Source organism: Globicephala melas, chromosome 8 (assembly GCF_963455315.2).
Source record: "Globicephala melas chromosome 8, mGloMel1.2, whole genome shotgun sequence".
NCBI lineage: Eukaryota > Metazoa > Chordata > Mammalia > Artiodactyla > Delphinidae > Globicephala > Globicephala melas.
The window spans coordinates 60,295,550-60,319,260 of NC_083321.1; the positions used below are offsets into that span (position 1 = coordinate 60,295,550).

The following is a 23,711-nucleotide window of genomic DNA, read 5'->3' on the forward strand; positions in this document are numbered from 1 at the left end:
TATCTCTTTTGCTTATCTTTCTAGCTCTAATGTCCAGGGCACTGCGTCACTCATCAGAAGCATTTAATAAACATTAGCTGAATAAAAATTGAATGAATGAATTTTTGTTCTGTTATTCCTTTTTTTTTTTTTTTTGTGGTACATGGGCCTCTTACTGTTGTGGCCTCTCCCGTTGCAGAGCGCAGGCTCAGCAGCCATGGCTCACGGGCCCAGCCGCTCCGCGGCATGTGGGATCTTCCCGGACCGGGGCACGAACCCGCGTCCCTGCATCGGCAGGCAGACTCTCAACCACTGTGCCACCAGGGAAGCCCATATTCCTTTTTTTTTGTTGTTTAGTATAATTTGTTTTTTTAATTCTAAAATACATTAATAATTAATATTGATAGGAAGACTGATAGACTATGCAATTATTTATTTTACAAGGAGATTCTGTACATCAGGGAAGCATCTTGAAGTACAATACAACGGGCTTTTATTTCTTCTTTACATGATGATTGTGAATTGTTACTTACGTGGAAAGAGAACACAAAATCCACTTTATATATACATTTATATAAACACCTGAAAAGACTTGACTCCCAAAGTATCTTGTTTCAGAAGAACATGAATGAGATGAAAGATGAACTAGATTCCTTGGTGGCACATAGAAAGCAGACAAGTAGCTCGGGAAATCAAATCCTGTTTCAAGCTTGGCACATTAAGGGAAAGGAAGGCGGTGAAAGGGGCTTGAAAAATGTCATCTGAAGCCACAGAGGATGCTGGCATAAGCCAAATAATTTCCAAACCAACAAGACAGAAAGGTTCGAAGAAGTTAACCCTTAATGTGTGGCCACCTTATATACAAACTTCTAACAAATTTGTAGAATTGTCACTTATATTCCCTCGGTCATATTAAATGTTAATGATCTTGAAGGAGATGTGGGCTCAGTGTATCTCCACAGTCATAACGCACTTGACATTTACTGAGAAATCCAAATACCTCCCTATTCCCCATGTGGAGGGAAGACACTACCTTTTAAGGTCACTTTAGCTTTGCTTTAACCTGATTGTTCAGCAAAACTTACATGGGCATGAAAGGAGGAAAAGAGAAAAATCTTCTCAAAGATCACATACAGAACAACAGGGACTGCAGAGGAAATCAGAAGAAATATATAAAATAGCCACAATTTTCTGAACGTTAAAGGGAAAAAGCCACATTCATCAGTTAAGTAGAAACTATTTTTTCCCTTCCATTTAGAATGTATAGGAATTAGAGGGAAATAGTAAGGCTGTATGGTTTTCAATAAAAATTCAAAGAAAGCGACTGAATCTTCTGTTTTAGGAAATCATATTAATATATATTACACATACAAAAAGGAGTGGGGCCTGAGTCAATGCCCAGGCACCAGCTGCACTGGCTACATCTTGAAAGAGGAGGGGTGAGTGAGGTGGAAGCTCCCAGAGAGGGTCAGCAGGAAGATCAGTGTTGGTAGTTAAGGCAAAGAGCGCAGCAGGAGAAGGCAAACGGTACTGAGGAAAAGAGAGGAGCAGTGGGTCATAACTGCTTCTCCAAAGACCTTTTTCTACCTAGCACTCCACATCCACAGGACGTTGCTGTGACTCTGGCTGGAAGTGGGGGGGCTGACAGCATACAAGTGCTCCCACAGAGTTGCTGCAACTCTGCTTTATGGGGGAGAATACATCTCTTGGTTAGAATGACTTCGAGTACATTTGGTACAACAAAAGTACAATAGCCTATACAAGTTAAGCCATGAGTCAGTTTTCTGCCAAGTTGGCCTCAATGTAAAGGCCTTTTTTTGGTTTTGTTTTTATATATAGAAAATATATATGCTTTCTCATTTTCCCAACTTGGAATCTGGTTGCAGCTCAGATTGTTGAACAGATAGGAAAAACATATGTTCCCAACATTTCTTCAAGATTTCTTTCTTTTTTTATATAAATAAACGTCAGAATGACTTGTGCCAAAAGGAAGAACATGTCAGATTCTGAGCTTCTCTTGGGCTGGACTGCCTGAAGAGGACTGTCCTGCTGTGTTAACAGAGGTATAGTGCAATGCTTTCAGCTGACATGCCAGTGTGGTATGAAGGCTTCCCCTGGAGGTGGGGGCCCCTTTTTTCCAGAAGGTTGGGGGCCTCCAGAAGGTTTCCCCCATCACCAACTGGATGTGATGGTTAGAATTTAACGCCTACACAGGTGGGTCTCACAACAGGACAGGGCAGGTAAGGCTAATGGTGCAAACCGTGCCTCAGCACAGGCAGTCATCTTGGGTGAGGGTGAGGTGCAACTCATAAAACTTGGAACCTGCAAGTCACTCAGAACATTGGTGGCTGGTGAGGGAAGAGCCCTCAGGTATGCTGCAACATTAAAAGGTTCAAAAGCACTGACAAAAAGTATTCAGTTTTGCCCAAGGCAGCACGTGAGAATCCATTCCAGTGAAATGCTACATTCCTAGAAGTGCTGTTCACCCCAGAACTGTATCTCAGAGGACTCAATTCTGGCTGCGCTGAGAAGCGCTGAAGTTCCCTCCATGTCGCTCTGGAGACTGAAGCAGCGAAGCAGCCCTGCCTTAGGGGGTTGTTTATATCCTCTCTCAAACTTCAGCATCATGGACGGCGGTAGTGTGTAAAATGTTTGCTCTCCTCATGAACTTCCATCTCTGAGCTTTTCAATTCATTTAACTCTTTTCTTACGGCGGCCTTGTCAGCAGGGGTCAGTTTGGCCCAAGGTTTGTCAGCTTGCTGGTCATAATCATGAGCCTCTGTTACCCCCACGTATTCATTAAACCTCAGAATATTCCTGGCAAGTAGTTCAGCCACAGTTGGCCTTTGACTGAGCTTTCTCGTGAGCTGACGTTTAATCTCTCGTTTTTCTGTTTGATGATCAGCTTCATTTTTAGGTTGTAGTATGTTTCATTGTTCTAGCTCTTCTGGTGTTGGCCTTTGACTCAGTCGTAGTTCTGGAGTCCAGAAATCCAAAATCAAGGTGTTAGAAAGGTTGGTTCCTTCTGAAGTTTCAGAGGGAAAATTTGTTCCATGCCCCTCTCCTAGATTCTGGTGGTTGCCAGCGGTCCTTGGCATTCTTTGGCTTGTAGATACATCACTTCAGTCTCTGCCTTAGTCACATAGTGTTCTCTCTGTGTGTGTCTGTGTCTCTCCGTCCAAATTTCCTTCCTCTTATCTGTTCTGTTACTCCTTAATTTTTGTAATGCATCAGTGGCTCTTTACTAAGAAAGCAAATTATCTTTGGCAGTGGGAACATGAATATGAGGAAATGGAAAGAGGGAATAAGAGTAGACTATCTTGAACCAAAGTACAATTTGGATACTTTTGCTTTTTATAGACTTAGTCAAAGAGTCTACCAGGAACCGTATTATAAAGCACATTAAAGATGTATACTTTATATTTCCTAGGCTTGGTTTTTCCATCCTGAAATTGCTACTACTTGTGATTCTGAGAATTTAAGATATTGTCCTATTTCAGTTTTCTGTGCACTTGATTTCTTGAAATTGATTTTTTCATATTGCTTTCTTTCAGTCTCAATAAATCTAGTTGTAAGCGTGGTAATTACAATTTAATTTATTAAATGGATAAGATTTAGGTTACAGTGGGTCTACAAACAAAGAGACCATGTACAGTAAGTCGTTAATCTTGAAAGCCCCCACAAGCAATAAGTGCTTCCACTTGAATTACATTTAAAACTATTATTGCAGGGTTCAAATCCTATTAAACACAGAAAGAGAAAATTTCCACAGATATAGAGCTTTCCCCTTCCCACAAGTGGGTGAAAGCAGAATTTCCATGTTTTAAAATGTGTGGAATAAAAAGAGAACATTTAGAAATTACCTGCTTGTGATTATTATTGTTTGATGACAAGCTTTAATTAGAAGACACAGTAAACTAAATTTCACAGAATGTCAGCTGGAAAGAGCCTTAAAAATAATCTCTCTAGGGACTTCCCTGGTGGCTCAGTGGTTAAGAATCCGCTTGCCAGTGCAGGGGACACAGATTCGATCCCTGGTCCGGGAAGATCCCACATGCCGCGGAGCAACTGAACCCGTGTAGCAACTGAGCCCGTGTGCCACAACTACTGAGCCTGTGCACCTAGAGCCTGTGCTCTGCAAAGAGAAGCCACCGTACTGAGAAGCCTGCACACCACAAAGAAGAGTAGCCCCCGCTCGCCACAACTAGAGAAAGCCCTCACGCAGCAACGAAGACCCAACGCAGCCAAAAATAAATAAACAAACAAACAAATAAATAAATCTCTCTATCTTAATTAACAAACAGGGGAATCAATGTTCAGAAAAGTGATGAGGCTTAAAACACGGTCAATAAAGCATTGGCTGCAGAGTCAGGGAAAGGAGAAGATGTATTTTTACATTTGAGGATTGGCTTAAATAGGGGGATAAGCAAACAGATGCAGGGATAAACTAGGTGGGAACCCAGAATATGGTGTTAAGTTAGTAGGTATTTAAATCTGTCTTGGTTTATATTCTTCTTTTTGTCTCTGTAGAGACAGTTATCTAACATCCTGAAATTTCGTATCAAATGGGAGGGTTATCTAACAAGGATTTGTGTTCACTTTGCGATCCTTGTATACTCAAGAATAGAATTAAGACTCTTTATTTCCATGTAGTTGATCTGGATGTTGCTAAAGACAAGTAAGGATCCAAGAAATGTTCTTGGTTACCAAAATATCTCTAGCACGAGGATTTACTTAGCCTCTTTCAGTACTAAGGAGTGAATGCTTTATGTTACCGGATACCAAGAGATCCCCCAAATAATATAAACTTAATATATAGATGAAATACACAAAGATCAATATATTTAATTATGGAATGAGAGTTGCTATGGAGATGGGAAGAGGGATGATACAGTGGGAGGAGGTATGACTTATAATTACCTTTGTAAATATTTTTAATCCCTTTGATATGAGCTTGGGCTGTTGTATTCCCAGGATAGATAATGAGGTCAAGAGAGTTTTCTAAGAGTCAGGAAATGGTACCTCCCTTTGTAGTCATTACATTTTTCTAGGTCCAAAATGGGGTGTGGGCATGGAGAGAGGGATGCAGCATCATTCATCATTAAAGTATCTGGAAGGAACCTCCCAATGAATCTGTACACTCTATTTGCAGGAATCATCCCTTTGGTCATATTTTATAGTGCTATGTGTTAGATGGAGGCTGAGGAGAAAACAAAAGCAACTGGGAGAAGGCTAGGAAAAGGAAGCACTGAGGAGACATCCTGGGAGATTTCTAGTTGCAGGAGGCAGCAGTATCTGCTGGTGGAGGTGTACGTATGTGAGAGAGAGAGGTGTAGAGAAAGACATGGCTAAGCAGTACAAATTCTAGAGTCATATGAAGTTTTATTTGTTTCCTTCCTAATATTTTGGTAAAAATTAGAATATACCAACTAGATTAATTAAAACAGATTTAATGCAACATATTTGGAGAAATCTGATACGTGGCAATATAGACTATCACTGAGGATGAACTGATTGATGATGGATGGATGAGTGGATGGATGGATGAATAAAGGGTTCTATAGAAAGAATTTAGGATGAGGAGGAGGAAAATCATAATATATTTGAACTGTTTATTGAACTATCAATATATCCAGATTGGTAGGTTTTTTAAATTAACAATAATTGTTTATACTTTTAGAGCTCTCATATATATCATTTAACTCTGATACATGAACAACAGCAATTAACAACAGTAAGCTAGAAAGGAAAGTGAAGTTTTGTACATGAGAAAGCCCTGAGATGCCATGAGAATTTCTTTTTAACTCCTTAATGTCCTTTTGATCAGAACAATATTATTGGATGATTCCTTGGGCTATTTAAGCCATCTGCTCTCATGAGCTATTATAGCGAATTAAAAGGATTAAGAAATTTATTAGCTGCTCAACTTTAGTAGTTATGACAACTTTTAAGATATTGAACTGCTTTCCTATCTAGAGGCTGACTGAGCTTCAGCTCCCCCACCTGTGAAATGAAGAAGCGGGACAAGATGGTATTAAAAGGATTCCTCCAACTCTTAATTTCTATTTCTCAATGATTCTGGTTAAACCACACAGAATGCATCAAGTTAACTAGATTGTTCATTCACTTCTTCTTAAATCATGCAAAAAAATGCAAAGAAAAAGGATGTTATGTTAGTGACAAAACTTTCAAGTAATGGAATTTATGCTTCTATACCACCTGAGGTCAGGGGTCATGTTTTTTATCTAGAATTTAATAACTGAAGGGTTATTCTGATAATACCTTACCCATTCTAACCTTTCGTTTTTGTAGGTAAGAAAACTGAGACTCATAAAGATGAATAACTACCACAAGGTCACACAGCTAGAGTTGGCATTAAAATACTGGTCTCGTCGAAGTCCAGAGTCCTGCCCAGTACTTTCCACTCCAGTGCTCATCTTAAATGTTTCCTGATGATGCTGATGCAATTTCCGATCAAGACCCACAGCTAGACTTTATGAATCTTGCCTGGGCATTTGAGATGCAGTTATTTGTACTGAGAAAATACTTCAACGTGCCACAGCTGCTCATTCGTATGCATAAATCTATGTAGACATTGATTTAAATAAAGAAATATAGCTTGCATTGCAAGTAGGTTTCTTGGATGTTGTAAATACTCTCCTTTCCGAGAACTTTCAGAAGGTGTCAACATTCTTCCAAGGTTAAGTTGCATATTAATTTCAAGCTTTTATTGTATCTTTTACTCTATAGAGAAATGCACCTTGGTCTCCAGCTCTGGTTTAAGCTCGATAACTTAATTCAGAGTGGTTACTCTGAAGATCAGAGTTTCACTTCACGCTAAAAAGAATATATACTCTTTCCCCCCTGAATTAGATACACAATTTAAAAGAAGTAAAAAAGATTATTTAAATTAATTTCTGCTTTAAAATATAGTAAGTTACTCAAATAAAATTTATAGTGATGGCTGAATGACTTTTTTTTGATTCACAGAGCCATCCATTAGGATGGTGTTCAATCTTACTTCATCCCAACTCACTGCTTCTTTTTTTTACATCTTTATTGGAGTATAATTGCTTTACAATGGTGTGTTATTTTCTGCTTTATAACAGTGAATCAGTTATACATATACATATGTTCCCATATCTCTTCCCTCTCGCATCTCCCTCCCTCGCACCCTACCTATCCCACCCCTCTAGATGGTCACAAAGCACCGAGCTGATCTCCCTGTGCTATGCGGCTGCTTCCCACTAGCTATCTATTTTACGTTTGGTAGTGTATATATGTCCATGCCACTCTCTCACTTTGTCACAGCTTACCCTTCTCCCTCCCCATATCCTCAAGTCCATTCTCTAGTAGGTCTGTGTCTTTATTCCTGTCTTACCCCTAGGTTCTTCATGACATTTTTTTTCCTTAAATTCCATATATATGTGTTAGCATACGGTATTTGTCTTTCTCTTTCTGACTTACTTCACTCTGTATGACAGACTCTAGTTTCTTTAACTCACTTGCAGGAGAGGCCATAATGAAAGAGAATGAAGCCTGAATAGGTTCACTGTGTCACTAGCTGAGGAGTTCTAGCAAGATTTATGAATTAGCTTGATAATCTGTATTTAGAGGGGAGGCATAGGCAAAGTAGAGGTGAATGACACGTGAACTTCTTAGACCCCCTGCAGCTTGATCTGTTCCTAGTAAAACCACTGAGCTATGACTAACCACTGAGTGACACATGTCAGAAATCAAACCTTGTGATATAGCCTCATGTGACTTTGCCCAGTACTCCAGGTAGAGGAAGTCCCACCCAATAGTGTCAAATGGCAATTTTTGCAGGGTCCCTAAGTATTCTAGAGCAGTGCTTCTCAAACTTTAATGTACGTACAAATAACCTGTGGATCTTGATAAAATGCAGATTCTGATTTAGTTAGCCTGGGTTGGGGTTCAAGATTGTGCCTTTCTAACAAGTTCTCAGTTGCTATCTATGCTGCTGGTTCACCGACCACCCTTGGCAGACCAAGACTGTAGAATAAGTCATCTCTTCCCCCAGTTTCCTACATGGCTCATTCCATCACTTCTTTTAAGTCGCTGCTGAAATACCACCTTATTAGCAAGACCTTCCCTACACACCATATATTTCTCTGTCACTATCATCTTTATTCTTCTTCCTATTTAATTATACTACTTATCACCATTTGACAATGGTGTTGACAGCTCGTTAGTTTGCTGCTTTATCATTTTCCTAGAATGTTGACTGAGGCATAGTAAATGTTCAGCAAAAAAACTATTAATTGAATGAACATGGCCACTCTGCCACAATTCCATTCCATAAACCAGACCACACTTATGAGTCTCCAGGCAGTAATCAACTCTGTCCTTTGGGATTTTCCTTTAGGAACTCAAGCATTCTTTGAAAGAATAAAAGGTGGAGGAAATCAGGCCCCTCCACGGTCTACTCAAGTCCCTGCTTGCTGATGGGGACCAACAGCGACTTTCTCCTTCCTACTTGCAGGCCCTTCTGAAGCCCTTGCAATGTCCCCAGCAGTGCCCTGAGTAGCCAGATTAAAGGCCAGGGGATATTGGTGGCTTTCATGGGGACAGCTTGGCAATTGATTGTCTCCATTTTGTGCTCTATCCAACAACTTATACTGTTCACTTGATTCTCCTAGTGAATATCTGAGGGTTTGTTATTTCAACCTCAGGCAGTAATCTCACACTAAATATAGGTGCTATTGTATTAGTGAGAAGGCAACAAATGCTGTAAAGATTTGCCCCAATCTGACCCAGGGGAATGCTGTGTTAGACTCTCTTTGACAAATGTATAATTAGGTTGTAATCAATGCCTTTTTATTCATCAATGATGTTAAAGTTGAGTTACAGAGATTTAAAAAATGAAATGTGAGACCTTTAATAGTCTTTTCTTTGTTCTATATTACAGAGCAAGAGCTGTAGATTTTCTGCAATGCAGGAGAAAGGGAGTTTACCTTTAGGGTTGCTAAAGGTTTTGTAACAACAACAGCAAAAAAGGCACCACCTAAAAAGAGCATCAACACCAAATGTCCAATATAGGGATTCATCTACCATTTCTGCATCTAATATCAAAACGCCAGGGCACTCATTTAATATTCACTCAAATATTTCTTAAACATCTACTATTAATATTTGCCAACGTACTAAATATATTATATTGCACTTCTAAAACAAGGTGAGACACATTTGATAACTCTTTAATAAAGCATAGTCAAATTCATATTGAGCACATTAACATGGGAGATAAAATAAGTGATAGAAGGGTCCTTGCCCTCTAGAAGCTTACTTAAGTGGAGGAATGTGCAAATCACGACAAGGGACACACCAAGTGTCTGAATATAGGTCTAGGGAGCTCAGAGAAAGAATCAATCAACATTGATTCAGCAGATTAAAGATGACTTTGTAGTGGAATTGGCATCTGAGGGCCTTCAAGATGAGCAGGAACACTACTGGTGGAAAGGGAGAGAAGGGAATTCCAGGCAGAGGAACCCACATAAGCAAAGGCCCAGAAACACGGCAGTTCAGGACGAAGGGCAGGGGCAGGGAGCAGTCCTGTGAAGCAGAGCCACAGTGAAAAAGGATGATGCTGGTGGGTGGTGGTTGCAGGAGGGGGCATGAAGGCTGGCTGGGACCATACTGTGAAAAGCAAGGAGTTTGTATACAGGCATCTTGGGGTGATATCTTCTAGAATGGTAATTCTGAAAGCAATGAGGAAGATGACTGGGAGGGGTAAGGAAATGGGTATATATATGTGTGTGTGTGTAGTGGAGGTGGGTGGGCATTATGTTTCCTTTTTTCCAAGTAATGTTGGAGTAATTTCACTAATTGAATATAGGTAATTGAAATTTTTACAAGAATTAATTTCTCATATTGCTTAAGTAGAATTTATTCTGTAGTATCAGGTACATGATCCTTTTTTAAAAAAAGAAAGAAAATAACATTATTATTTTCTTTCTATTATTAATGTAATACATGTTAACTTCAAAGTAAGCATGTGACGCACATTGGATAAAAAATGATGGTAAAAATGAATCACAATCACACCAGGAGAAAGAAACATTTGTTTGTATGTGACTCTAAATTTGGCTTCAATTCTGCCACCTAGAACTAGGTATTGAATAAGACTGATGATGGATAGAGTAATTCAGACAACTGGGGCCAAGTTCATTTTAGGCAGAAGTGAGTATAACAACTTTGGCCTTACCCTGTGCAGTGAAACTTGCCAAGGAAGACACTTATTGTTATATTATGATAATTATAAATTATTTATCATTATTTCAAAAAATGTGCTAAGTACTATGAAAAATACAGTTGGAAACAGTTTTGTATTTTGCAATATACACTTATTTACCACTTATTTTCTGCTTTGAAGCAAAAATGAAAAAGTGCAAGCAGTAAAAATGAATCCCTTCAGCCTTCAATTACTGTCAAGTGGAAAATCAAGTACTGAAGAATGGTAAACTTTTCTTCATTAGTTCAACAACTTTTTAAGAAATACCAGTTATATGTACAACACTGAAGATAAATTTATCAGTGAACAAAACATAGGTTTTGGTGTCTGCACGCTTGGAACTCACGATCTTACGTAGCTTATCAAGATATTCTTTCTCCCTGCTCCCTGGAATAGAATTCTCACCCATTTTTCAAAGTCTGGTTGCATTTTCCCATTTCCATGAAGTACTCTCATACTGTTCTGCCTCCTGCAGGTTTATTCCTTCTCTGACATTCCATAATTCTTAGAGATGGTGCCATTATCATACAATTTTGGTTATATGTCATCAGGAACTGATCTCTATTAAATGTATCTAAGTCTCTTTTCCTGAAGGAGATAAAAAATTCCTTAAAGACAAAGACCTGGGATAGGGTAAAAGTGGAATTTTCTGAATATCTAGTAATATTGAGCAAGGCATCTAGAATATTCCTGATAAAAGTATTTGAATGTAAGTGAAAAACATTTTTGCCTGGTTCTTGACCATGTTACAAGAGATGTCAATAAAATTTGTCTTAGCAAGGATACCTCACAATACTGGTGCAAATTAAGGGGACTTGGTGAGAATTTCCTAATGGAATCTTATGGTATACTCTTCTTTTAACTTGTTATTTTAAAGGCAAATTGATCATTATTTCTTAAATATGTCATATAATTTATATGTCCCTAAATGACCTAAACAACAATCCAATCAGTTTTCCATTTCAAACAATAGTTAAATTAAGCTATATTAAGCTAAATTAAGTTAAATTAAGAATAGTTAAATTCTTCTCCCTTTGCAAAGGGAGAAGAATGATTGCTTGGTGTTGCATTACCACATTTCCAACTGATTTAAAGCCATGACAAATTAGAATGCAGTTAGGCTATTAAAATGGGGAAGTCATTCCGTGAGTCTGATTTGTACTTTGGCATTTTGAAATACTAAGCTTGTTGTTGTTATTTGCAGGTATCTTTAGAAGCGCTTTAAACATCAATTTATTTGATTTATAAGACATGCTTTGAACAGGCATCTTGATAAAGTACAGCATAGTATCCAAAGTGAGTATATTGCTTAAAGGAAACAAAGCTGTAAGGAAGCTTAAGATGAAGATTTATGCTGATAGAACTAGGACATGCTTGTCCTTTATTGTAACTTTTAAAGCTTGTAATCATGCTGTTCAAGGTTATTTGAATGACTGTCTTCACTATCAAGAGCTTCTAATTGGTGTAACTGTGGTTCTGACCATCTTATCAGTCTCCAGAATTGTTTGAGATGAAAGTTTTTGGAAATGGGAAAACAGTCAGAGATATTTATGCCTTGCATCAGATTATGGTGTAGGGCATAGAGTTTGAGACCCAAAGATAACAGCTATCAATAAAATGGAAGAATCCCAGGAACAAGTTCTTACTCTATATGAAGTAGAATTTGTTCATCAAATGGTGTTAACCCAGATCTTTTTCATTTTCTGTTTTACAATGGGTACTTTGGAGCTGTTTATTCCTATTAGAAGACATATCTACTAATTTTTAAGAAGTAGAAAGACTTGTCAAAACTGTCTGAGAAGAGCATGGTTCCTTGGTGCTGTCATCGTCCATCTTTGACAAACACAAATCCCCTCTTCCCAGATGGCTCTCTGGCCATATCTGGGCTAGGTCAATAGAAGAAAGCAATTAATACTTTTTTTTTTGGTATAACTTAATTGCAAATTCTAATTCTAAAGTCAGGCAAAGTGAAAGTGACATACCAAAACACATAACGGCAGAATGTTTTCTTTATTCTCTCGTAAAACATGTGGTTGGCCACCGTTAATGGTAAAACCTAAGATGTCACAAGAAAGACACAAACCTCAATTTTCCAAACATCAATAGACCAAATGTTGCTAAGAAAAAATCATTTGAAAAGGCCAGAGAAGCTCTTTATGCATGTGGATGCACAAAGGCTCTTCCTTGAAGGTCCCTTGTACTTTCATATTCATCTGTTAAATTCTCCCCTCTGCTAGCCATGTAGACCAAAAACAATTAACTACATTTCTTGAAGACAGAACCATATTCCTCTTTATTTTTTTGTAAAGTCTAGTCCACAGTGATATACATAACTACATTTTTTTAACAAAAGAGCAATTTATATATATAAATTTGCTAAGAACTCAATTCCACAGTAGGTAGCAGCCCAGTTGTCTCACTGATCCTCATTCTGATCACAGAAACAGATGTTGAAACCAATCAAAACGCAGGTTTGGCTAATCTAATTTAGAATATCTCATCAAATCTCAATTGGCTAATTCAACTTATGACATCTCACCAAGTCTCAAGGTTTACAGTGATGTATTCCAAACAAGGGATAGTGTGGCAGAAGAGGCAAAAATAAAATAAAATAAAGTAAAATAACATAAAATAAAATAAAAATTCCACGTCAAGGACATCCAAAAACCACTTTAGTGTTAATAAGAGTAAGTCAATGCCATAAGGAGAGACTATGGTCTACTGATCATGGTCTATTTCTGTAGATGGGATCTCTCCCCCTTGCTTCCTAAATCTTAATTGCTTTTATAGTATCCATTGCTGACCAAAAGTGTATACCAGACAAGAATATAAATGAAATAAAGCTGATGCTACTTGTTATTTGTTTAAATTCATATTTTCAAACAGGCCTTTCCAACTATTGGATGTTTTCCTTGGAATTAAGGGTAACAAAGTCTCGTGTTCTTTGGACATAAACCACAAATTTTTCACCATGGATTGTTTTAAAAAATCTTGTTGGTGGTGACTGGTTAATACCGGTGATCAGAAATACAGGCACCCATTCACACAGAAACACATCAGAACATTGTAAGTCTGAGTTCTCACTGACCTTCAGGTTGGTATTGTGCTATAATCGTCACCGTCTGTCCAGCCCCCTTTAGCGCTGCAGCAGCCTGTTCATGGGATGCTCCTCGAAGGTCAATGCCATTCACCTGAAACAGAGGAAGCCGGAGAATTTTGGTATTTCATAAGGCATATTATTCTGATAGACAGAGGGGAAAAGTTTCCCAAAACTGAAAGGCTAAGATTATGTTACCTGCCTCAAAACCCTTCATGTCCTACCCAGGCATTTGAGTGTTAACCTATCAGATTTCATGCTCTTGATAACTTTAGTTAGCAGAAAGATGAAATTTCACCTCGGACGTTTGTGCCATGGTCTGAATGGGTTGAAAGTTTTGTCTACCCATGTCCAGTAAGATTTTAGTGTGTGTGCATTTAATATGCTTCTATGAGTTTCCTAGATTTCTGGGTTAGATAGGAGCCTTCAAAATTAGAAGGAAAACAGGATAATAAAGAAAGACACATGTAATGTATGTAGACAAGTATGTGCTGACAGAATAATATATTCATATGAGATTCAGGGGAGACTGTATGGAATGGGGCTGGCTGCCCGCCAAATCCCTCTCTTTGGTCATATGCCTGGTCCTGTCATCCTGAGCTTGGTTAGACAGCCCTGAGCCTTGTTACCAAAATTAATTTGACTGCCTAATTTCTTACGTACAATTCCAGAATGAATTGTGACAAAATGAAATAGAGAATGCCAGGAGTTTATGTTGCTCTTGCTAACTCCCATTTTGGGATCCTTGCCAAAAGAGAAACAGAGCATCTAAAAAATAAGCACAAAACTCTGCCGAGAGGGAAAAATCACCCTGAAGTCAAATTTAATGAGACGCAAAAGCTAAAATCTTTCTCAAATCAATTCCGTCTAAACCAACACAGTGTAATTACTAAGTGCTTTCCAATGACAGGGCTCTGTGCGTGCCCAGGAGAGGGATGGTGGATGGGGAACAAAGGTGAACAAGACAAGCCTCTAAGAAGCTTTGTTTCAGTTTCAACTGAACACAGAGTCCAGTTTTCCAAACGACACAGCTGATATCTGAATTCTGTTTCCTTTCACTTCCAGGGAAGATGGCTATGGAACATGAAAAAGAATAAAAGAACTGATCAGCTTATCTACACATAATATATAGAATCTTATTTCGCTTCTCATCAGTCTTCTTTGACAACGATATTGAGTGGTGGATGGGGGTTGCCACTGAGTTTTCCCTGTCAGGCCTGGAACATCTGTAATCTTTAATCCCACAAGCTGGTCCTCTAATAATAAATTTGTTAAAGTCTCCTTATTCACTTTTACTAATTTCATGGCTTTCTATTCTGGTGAAAGCATTGATTGGCTTTCTATGTTTACTGAGAGCTTTGATTACACGGTAACACCGGGAAGTCCACTGAGTGAACCTGGGTCTGGCTGGGCCACTCCTTACTAGCTGAGTGACGGTCATATCACCTCTCTGAGCCTCAGTTCTCTCCTGCCTCAGTTAGAAGGGACTGTTAGGCTCTTTGAGTCTAAAACCTCTTTGAACTATAAAATCCCAGATTTAATCCTTATTAAATGACAGTCATTTCAGAGACTGTCTAGGTGTCGATGAGTCAGAAGTATGACTCAGAGAGCCAGAAGAGACAGGAAAAGTAATTTGATCTAGGTTTCTGCCTACAGGAAGCTGAATGCACAAACGTCATGGGCCGAAAGACCTCTTCTTTTGTCAAACAATTAGACTTAACTTTTTATTAAAAAATAATATGTGATCGTGGTAATTAATTCTTATGTTTCAGAAAGGTGTAAAAAGAAAAGTAAAAAGTCCCCTCACCATCTTCACTCCCAGAAGTAACCACCATTAGCAGTTTCTAGTGTATGCTTTTTAGAAATCTGCTATATGCAGGTGCAAGCAGGTCGCTTTATCGCGATTTGTTTCTTTCTATTTTATATTTTAATATATTATTGACTTTTTCTTTAAACAGATAAGATCATATCTCATATATAGTTGTATAACTTGTTTTTGTTTAGCTTTTCATTTAACAATCTATTGTGGTCATCATCCAATTCAGCTCATATCATTCAAACGTTTAACAGGAGCCTAGTATCCCATGGTATGGATGTACCAGTACTTTTTCTGTAGGATCCCTTCTGATGAGGTCGAGGCTGTGTCTAGCTTCTTACTATTAAAAATACTTATGGGGACTTCCCTGGTGGCACAGTGGTTAAGAATCCACCTGCCAATGCAGGGGACACGGGTTCGAGCCCTGGTCCAGGAAGATACCACATACCACGGAGCAACTAAGCCTGTGTGCCACAACTACTGAGGCTTCATGCTGCAACTACTGAAGCCCGCGCGCCTAGAGCCCGCCGTGTTCCGCAACAAGAGAAGCCACCACGATGAGAAGCCTGCGCACCCCAACAAAGAGTAACCCCTGCTCGCCGCAACTAGAGAAAGCCCGTGCACAGCAGCAAAGACCCAACGCAGCCAAAAATAAATAAATAAATAAATTTATTTAAAAAAAAATTCTTATGAAGGTGTTTCTGAAGGATAAGTTCCCTGGACATACACTTCTTAAGTTAAAAAGTATATGCATTATGCTTCTTTTTTCTTTTTTTTTTTTTTGTGGTACGCGGGCCTCTCACTGTTGTGACCTCTCCCTTTGCGGAGCACAGGCTCTGGACGCGTAGGCTCAGCGGCCATGGTTCACGGGCCTAGCCTCTCCGCGGCATGTGGGATTTTCCCGGACAGGGGCATGAACCCGTGTCCCCTGCATTGGCAGGCAGACTCTCAACCACTGCGCCACCAGGGAAGCCCCTGCATTATGTTTCTTTTAGTTTGCTATCGTACATTTAAAAAATATTTATTTCCTGAACAAACAGAAACTAATAATGAAGAGAACAAAAACAGGCCATAATCTCATTGCCCAGATAATGTATTGATATAAAAAATATAATTAATATACAGTCAGCCCTTTATATCTGCAGGTTCTGTATTGGCAAATTCAGCCAACCTCGGATTGAAAATATTCAAAAAAATTTCCAGGAAGTTCCAAAAAGCACAACTTGAATTTGCTACATACCTGGCAACTATCTACATAGCATTTACAATGTATTAAGTATTATAAGTAATCTAGAGATGATTTAAAGTATATGGAAGGATATGAATAGATTATTTGCAAATACTACACCATTTTATATAAGGGACATGAGTATCTGTGGATTTTGATATCTGTGGTGTGTGTGTGTGTGTGTGTGTGTGTGTGTGTGTGTGTGTGTGTGTGTGTGTGTGTGTGTGTGTGTGTGTGTGTGTGTGTGTTGTCCCTGGGGACAACTGAGGGACAACTGAATGTACATAATGCACATATGTGAAAATTAAAGCCATACAAAAGGTATAAAAATAAAAGGCTTCCCCTACCTCTAATTATTCTCTCCAAAGGTAACCGTGTTAATGGCTTCTTGTATATACTACCAATTATTTCTGTTATGAATATAAGCAGGTTTATAAAATTATAAATAATTTAAACATTTTACACAGAAAGATATTTTAAATATTGCTTTATACTTTGATTTTCTTTCATTTACTAACACATCTTAGAGCGCATTCTTTTTTTATTGAAGTATAGTTGATGTACAATATTATATTAGTTTCAGTGTACTGCACAGAGATTCAATATTTTCATACATCATACTCCATTTAAAGTTATTACAAAATAATGGCTATATTTGCCTGTGCTGTACAATATATCCTTGCTGCTTATCTATTTTATACATAGTAGTTTCTTTCTCTTAATCCCGAGAGCATTCTTCATTCACATATTCTTATACATTATCTTATTCTTTTTAATAGCCATGGAAGGTTCTATTAGTCAATGTAAAGCTATTTTACCAGGGCACAGTTGATGGGCGCTTAGCTTATTTTGGTATTTTGCTATTACAAACAATTTTATAATAAATATCATCTAACAGTAAGTTGTTGGATAAAGGGTATGAGTGTTAAATTTTGGTAGCTATTGCCAAGTTGCTTCCAAAAATGTAGCATTAATTTATACTCTCACAAATAATATGATAGGCTACTTCCTCACACTCTTGTAAAAATTGCTCATACCCTAATATTTGACCTTGGCCGTTCTGATAGGTAGACAATTATATTTTTAAATTTTGCATTTCTTCAATTATGAGGTTAAACAGCTTTTTATATGTTTGTTGGATATTTAAATTTGTTTTTATATAAAACTCCTGTTCACTTATTTTGCCTTTTTTTTTTTTTTGGTTTGGGTAGTTTGCTCTTTGAAAAATTTATCTGCATATTAAGAATATTGGTTCTTCACCTCAGATAACTATTGCAAATATTCTTACTAGTTTGGTATTTGTATTTTTTATTATTGTATTTAAAGTATTTAAACTTTTCCTTTGTATGTTATTTCTTGCCATACAGAAGTTTAAAATGTTTTATATAGTCACATTTCTTTTTTCTTTTTAGCTTTTGAGTTTTGTATTATATATTCCCTTCTCTGATATATACTAAAGAAATTACCCATGCTTTCTTCTAGTACAACCCTGGTTTAATTTTTAGCCATTTAATCTTTGTTGTACTGGAATATAGTTTGGTGTTTGATGTGAGAACCAGGTAAACACACCCTTTCTTAGACCTTTCCTTTATAGCGTCAGACTTCTACGTCTTTCAATATTTTAACCATCCTCTGAATTTTTCTCAGTGCACTAAGGGGCCACGAAAAAGTGGGAAGGAACAAAAGATTTGGAGTCAGAGAGAACTAGATTTGAACCCTGAGTCCACCAGTTATACCTAAGTAACTTGGGAAAGTCATTTAACTTCTTCAAACCTCAGCCTCCTTACCTGTAAAATGGGTATAATATCTATCTATAATACCTGCCTATCAGGGCTGTTGCATGAAATAGATGAGACAATAACTGTAAAGCCCTTAACACGGAGCCTGGTGCAAATAGGCATTCAGGAAATGATATCTATTATGCTGTGAGTATTTCTTCAAAGAGCTGTGATTATAACTGATGAAATAAAATCTAATGGAAATTAACGAATATACTGTATGCGTTACTTCATGGTTTTCTTTTCTTCCTTCTTTTTTTTTTTTTTTTTCCTTTTTAGGAACAATTTCAGCACTGGAAGAGCTGTTCATCCAGTGCTTACACATTAGAGATGGTTTCCATAGGGGAATGGACCTGCCCAAAGTAATATCAGAGTTAGCACAGGGTTAGCACCAGCCCAGAGTTTCTTTGGCCCAGCCCAGGCTTCTTTCCACTGTAGCAGATGTGCCCTATTATGTGTGTTTGTTTTCCACTGGGCCAGTATTAATCAAATCTTGCTCATATTGGACCCAGTTCTACATGGGTCTCCACATTTGATGCTGCTGTTATCCTGAACAATACTACATTGTCCGTGGCCCTGTTGATTTTCCTCCAGGTTTTAGCAAACATGCTTTTTTCCAGTCTTTCAAACTTTTCAAGGTCACTTTGATTCTTATTTCTATCTCTGAGGTTTGAGTTTTTATCAGTAACCTTTGCTCAAATAACATTTCAGAGGCATTCAAAAACAGTTTACATTATTAATATGACATTTTAAAATACCAAGTATGACACAGCCTCACATATTTATTATTTCTATTTTTCTACTTCAGCTTTAATTTTCTCTTCTTAAAGCATGGACTGGGAGATTGGACGCCATTCGTTACTGTTGAGATTAACAATGATAATCATTGATAACAGCATGAGGCATGCTCATATATATAGGGGATTTTTATACATTATCTTGTTTAATTCTCAGGAGGTTGGGATTATTTTTCTGACTTTACAAATAAGAAAACAGAGCTCAGGACTTCCCTGGTGGTGCAGGGAATCCGCCTGCCAATGCAGGGGACACGGGTTCTATCCCTGGGCTGGGAAGATCCCACATGCCACAGAGCAATTAAGCCTGTGTGCCACACTAGTGAGCCTGCGCTCTAGAGCCCATGAGCCACAACTACTGAGCCCATGAGCCACAACTACTGAAGCCCGCCCGCCTAGAGCCTGTGCTCCGCAACAAGAGAAGCCACCACAATGAGAAGCCCATGCACTGCAAAGAAGAGTAGCCTCCGCTCGCCGCAACTAGAGAGAGCCCGCGTGCAGCAACAAAGACCCAACGCAGCCAAAAATAATAATAAATAATAAAAAAGAAAGGTATCACTATAAAAAAAAAAAGAAAACAGAGCTCAGAGAGAATCACTAACTTGTTCAAAGTTAAGTAGTTGGAAGAGGTTAAGGATTTGAAACAGTCTAACTAAAACGCTTGAGCTCTTAACTACCAATTCCCACTGTTCTCCCTTTAATAACCTACCCAGTTCTAAGGAGAAACTTGACTTTCAAGCTCCCTGAGACTGCAGCACACAATTGGGTGCGGCTGGTCCACTCTACCACAGCCCAAACAACCTGGTTTAGACATTATGGCCCAGCCTATGGTGATCAGATGGTATAAGGCTGAAGCGAAAGGCTTTGAGTAGGCGAGAAAATTCCATCTATTGCTATCTCCTTATATATACAACTGTCATTAGATCATAGAAAAAATTAAATTCTATTTGTTATAACATCCTTTTCACAACCATGTTGCTGATAGAAATTTAGCACTTCTAGTTGATTCAATCAGTTGTAGGGTTTTTTCAGATGCTAATGTGAATGGAGGACCATGTCCAGAGTCAACACATTTTCTTTTTGTTTTTAAAAGATGAGAACTATTTGCTACTTCAGCCACTAAGGCCCCTGGCCTGGGGCTCCAGGGAGTCCCTGAATAAATGATTCAATGTTCTCCATAAATATTTGACTATTTCTTAGTATTATAGAAAGGATGATATCAGAATCAGAATTTTGGAAATGGAGAGAGCCTTTGTGACCCTCTTCAACTCCTGATGTATGATGTGTATCTTTAAGCTGATTCAACCACATTGTTCTCCCACCACGTTCACCTTTTTCATTTCTCTGATTCAGGCATTTCTGCATCTCTGCACATGCTATTTTCCCTACTTAGAACATAATTTTTCATCTCTTCCTCACCTGGAAAACTTCTAGTCCTCAAAGATTCAGTCTGTAGAGCTTCTGATTTCTCCATCAAATCTGAATAGAGCCTTGCTGGGTATTCTTGGTTGTAGGTTTTTCCCTTTCATCACTTTAAATATATCATGCCACTCCCTTCTGACCTGCAGAGTTTGCTGAAAAATCAGCTGATAACCTTATGGGGATTCCCTTGTATGTTATTTGTTGCTTTTCCTTTGTTGCTTTTAGTATTCTCTCTTTTATCTTTAATATTTGTCATTTTGATTACAGTGTGTCTTGGTGTGTTCGTCTTTGGATTAATCCTGTATGGGACATTCTGTGCTTCCTGGACTTGGGTGACTGTTTCCTTTCCCAGGTTAGGGAGGTTTTCAGCTGTTATCTCTTCAGATATTTTCTCAGGCACTTTCTCTGTTTCTTCTCCTTTCGGAACCCCTATAATGTGAATATTAGTGTACTTAATGTTGTCCCAGAGGTCTCTTCAACTGTCTTCACTTCTTTTCATTCCTTTTTCTTTCTTTCTTTTTTTTTTCTGTTCAGTGGCCATGATTTCGACTACTCTGTCTTCCAGCTCACTGATCCATTCTTCTGAATCATTTAGTCTACTATTGATTCCTTCTAGTATATTTTTCATTTCAGTTATTGTATTCATCTCTCTTTGGTTGTTCTCTGTATTTTCTAACTCTGTTAAAAACTAACTTCTTGCTCTGTGCATCCACTTTCCTACCGAGTTCTTTGATCATCTTGACTGCCCATCTCCACTTCACTTAGTTCTTCTGGGGTTTTATCTTGTTCTTTCGTCTGGAATAGTCCTCTCTTGCCTCATTTTGTCTAAGTTGCTGTTGGTATTTTTATGTCTGTGGTAGGTTGGAGAAGTGGCCCTCTGTAGGAGGCACCCTATGCATCCTAGCAGTGCACTCCCCTCTTGTCACCCGAGCTATATGCTCTAGCCCTAAGAAGGCTGCATGGGTCCTTCTGTTGCAGCAGGCTATGTGGGTGGTCCCGTAGGCCTGGTTGGCTGCCAGGACCTGCCTTGTATGTACGCTGCTGGCTGCCGTTTAGTGGGGCCTGGTCACAAGGTGGCTGGTTGCAGAAACTCAGGGGGCCTTGGGGCTAGTGCTGCCTCACTGGTGGTGGAGTCAGGGTCCTAAAGACTCTGGGGCTGTTGCCCACCCACAAGTGACGCCAGATCCTGGGGTTAGTGCTGGACTGCTGGCAGGCAGAGCTGGTTCCTGGAGTCCGGCTGCAGGGCCCAGGGATCCCCAAACTCGTTTCAGATCATTGGTTGAGGGGGGCTGGCTCCTGACACAGTTGGGTATGGGGTCCAGGTGTCTGGAAGGTTGTGTAGGCCTGCTAGTGGGCAGGGCCAGGGCCCAGCTGGACCCAAGGTAGTATCTGGCCTGCGTTGTGAGGTGGAGGTTTTCCTGCTTCTGATGTCTGCCCCCTGGTGGGTCTAGAGGCTTGTGCAGGCTTCCTGGCAGGAGGGGCCGGTGCCTGTCCACTGCTGGCTGGAACTGGGTCTTGACTCTCTGGTGGGCTGGGCTGTGTCTAGAGGCACGTCCAGAGGCAACTGTGGACTCTGAGTCTTTAGCAGCCTGTCTGCTGATGGGTGGGGTTGTGTCCCCTATCTGATAAGTTGTTTGGCCTGAGGCGTCCCAGCACCGACACCTGCAGGCTGTTGGGCGGGGCCAGATCTTGGGCTAACGAGGTAGTGGGAGGGTCCCACCTGGCGCCTGCTGACGCTGCGGGAGAATGCGCTCTCAAATATGGCTGCCCGGGGGCCCCGGCAGTCGCCCTTCTGATTCTCCGGGAGACTCTCCAAGACCAGCAGGTAGGTCTGACCCAAGTTTCTATCAGATGACTGCTTTTGCCCTTGTTCCTGGCGCGTGGGAGATTTTGTGTGCGTCCTTTGAGAGTGAAGTCTCTATTTCCCCCAGTCTTGTGGGGCTCCTGCAATTAAGCCCCGCTGGTCTTCAAAGCCAAATGCTCTGGGAGCTCACCCTCCTGGTGCCAGACCCTTGGGCTGGGGAGCCTGACGGGGGGCTCAGAACTATCACTCCTGTGAACGGACAACTGCAATATAATTATTCTCCAGCTTTTGGGTTGCCTACCCCGGGGGGTAGGGGATTTGATTATATCACCAGTTTCCGCCCCCCCACCCCCACCCCCACCCCGCGCTCCTACCCGTCTCGTTGTGGTTTCTTCATATCTGTAGCTGTAGAAGGTCTTTTTTGGTAGGTTTCGGTCTTTTTCACTGATGGTTGTTCTGCAGATAGCTGTGACTTTGGTGTGCTCATGAAAGGAGGTGAGCTTGGGGGCTTTTCTACTCCATCCCCTTGGCTGCTCTCCTCTAGAGGACTTGTGGAATGTGCTTACTTGTGAGCTCCTAAAGATAGGAGCTTGTTTTATTGGAGCTTGAGTCTCTAGCATAGTGCCTGGTAGATTGTAGGTGTGTAATAACTGAAGAGGCGAGTGACCGAATAAGTGAGTGAGTGAGTGAATGATCTCACTACATTATCCCAGGCAAATGGTCATCCAAGCTGATTTGACACTGGCTTCACCTGATGAAGAACTCACTGTCTTTCAGGAAAATCCACTTGGGGTCAGCTCTAGTGATCAAAAAAAAAGTTCTTCGTGTAGAATCTAAATAATCTTCCTGGTACTTTCCACTTCCTGGTTCTAGTTCTGCCCTGTGAGGGCTGACAGAATATTTTTTCTTTTCTAGGACTGCTTCTTTTCTATGGTCCTCTATCTAACATTTGAAGATGATTTTCCCTTTTCTAGGTTAAACGACCTCATTCCCTTCCCTTTCCCTCCCTATCATTCCCACCAAGTGACCATTTGTTTCTACTTGCATACCTCCAGTGACAGGGAACTCTCTCTTTTTCTAGTTTGTTTCATTTTGGGATGGCTCTTATGAGCGTTATTTCTAGCATCTTGTTATTATTTAATGCCTCATCAGAGACTCAGCTGAGTGCATGTGAGGTCAGTTACGGCAAATTGGAAGCTCTCTTACGCAATTATTCTTTAATGCGCACCTGGTGTAGTATCTAGAGCTAAATGCAGGGCTGACAAAAAAATCCATTTCTTTAAAATATCCATTTTTGTCATTTCCTTTTCCAACTTAAGGGAAGGAGTGAACTAGAGTGACACATAGCCATTGTCAAGCAGTTTACCATTCAGTGGAGGACAGTGACAGGTAAACACACAATTAAGCACCTAGTGGTTAAGTGCTATGACAGGATAAGGTCAGAGTGCTCTGAGACCCAAAGGAAGGGCCCATACTAGGTATGAGGAGGTATCAGAAGGTTTTCTGGAGGAAGTGACATCAGAAATGACATCTGAATGAGT

At 39.6% G+C, this 23,711-nt stretch overlaps 1 protein-coding gene across 26 annotated transcripts in view; it reads right to left on the bottom strand.

The window, feature by feature from the left end:
- Positions 1-23,711, bottom strand: part of DLG2 (discs large MAGUK scaffold protein 2) — a 2,016,902-nt gene that overhangs the window by 298,050 nt on the left and 1,695,141 nt on the right. For all 26 annotated transcript variants that reach the window (XM_060303825.1, XM_060303817.1, XM_060303816.1 and 23 more), the window contains one exon: positions 13,320-13,422. In XM_060303825.1, the coding sequence (XP_060159808.1) occupies positions 13,320-13,422 (103 nt within the window). The remainder of the gene's footprint in view (positions 1-13,319; positions 13,423-23,711) is intronic.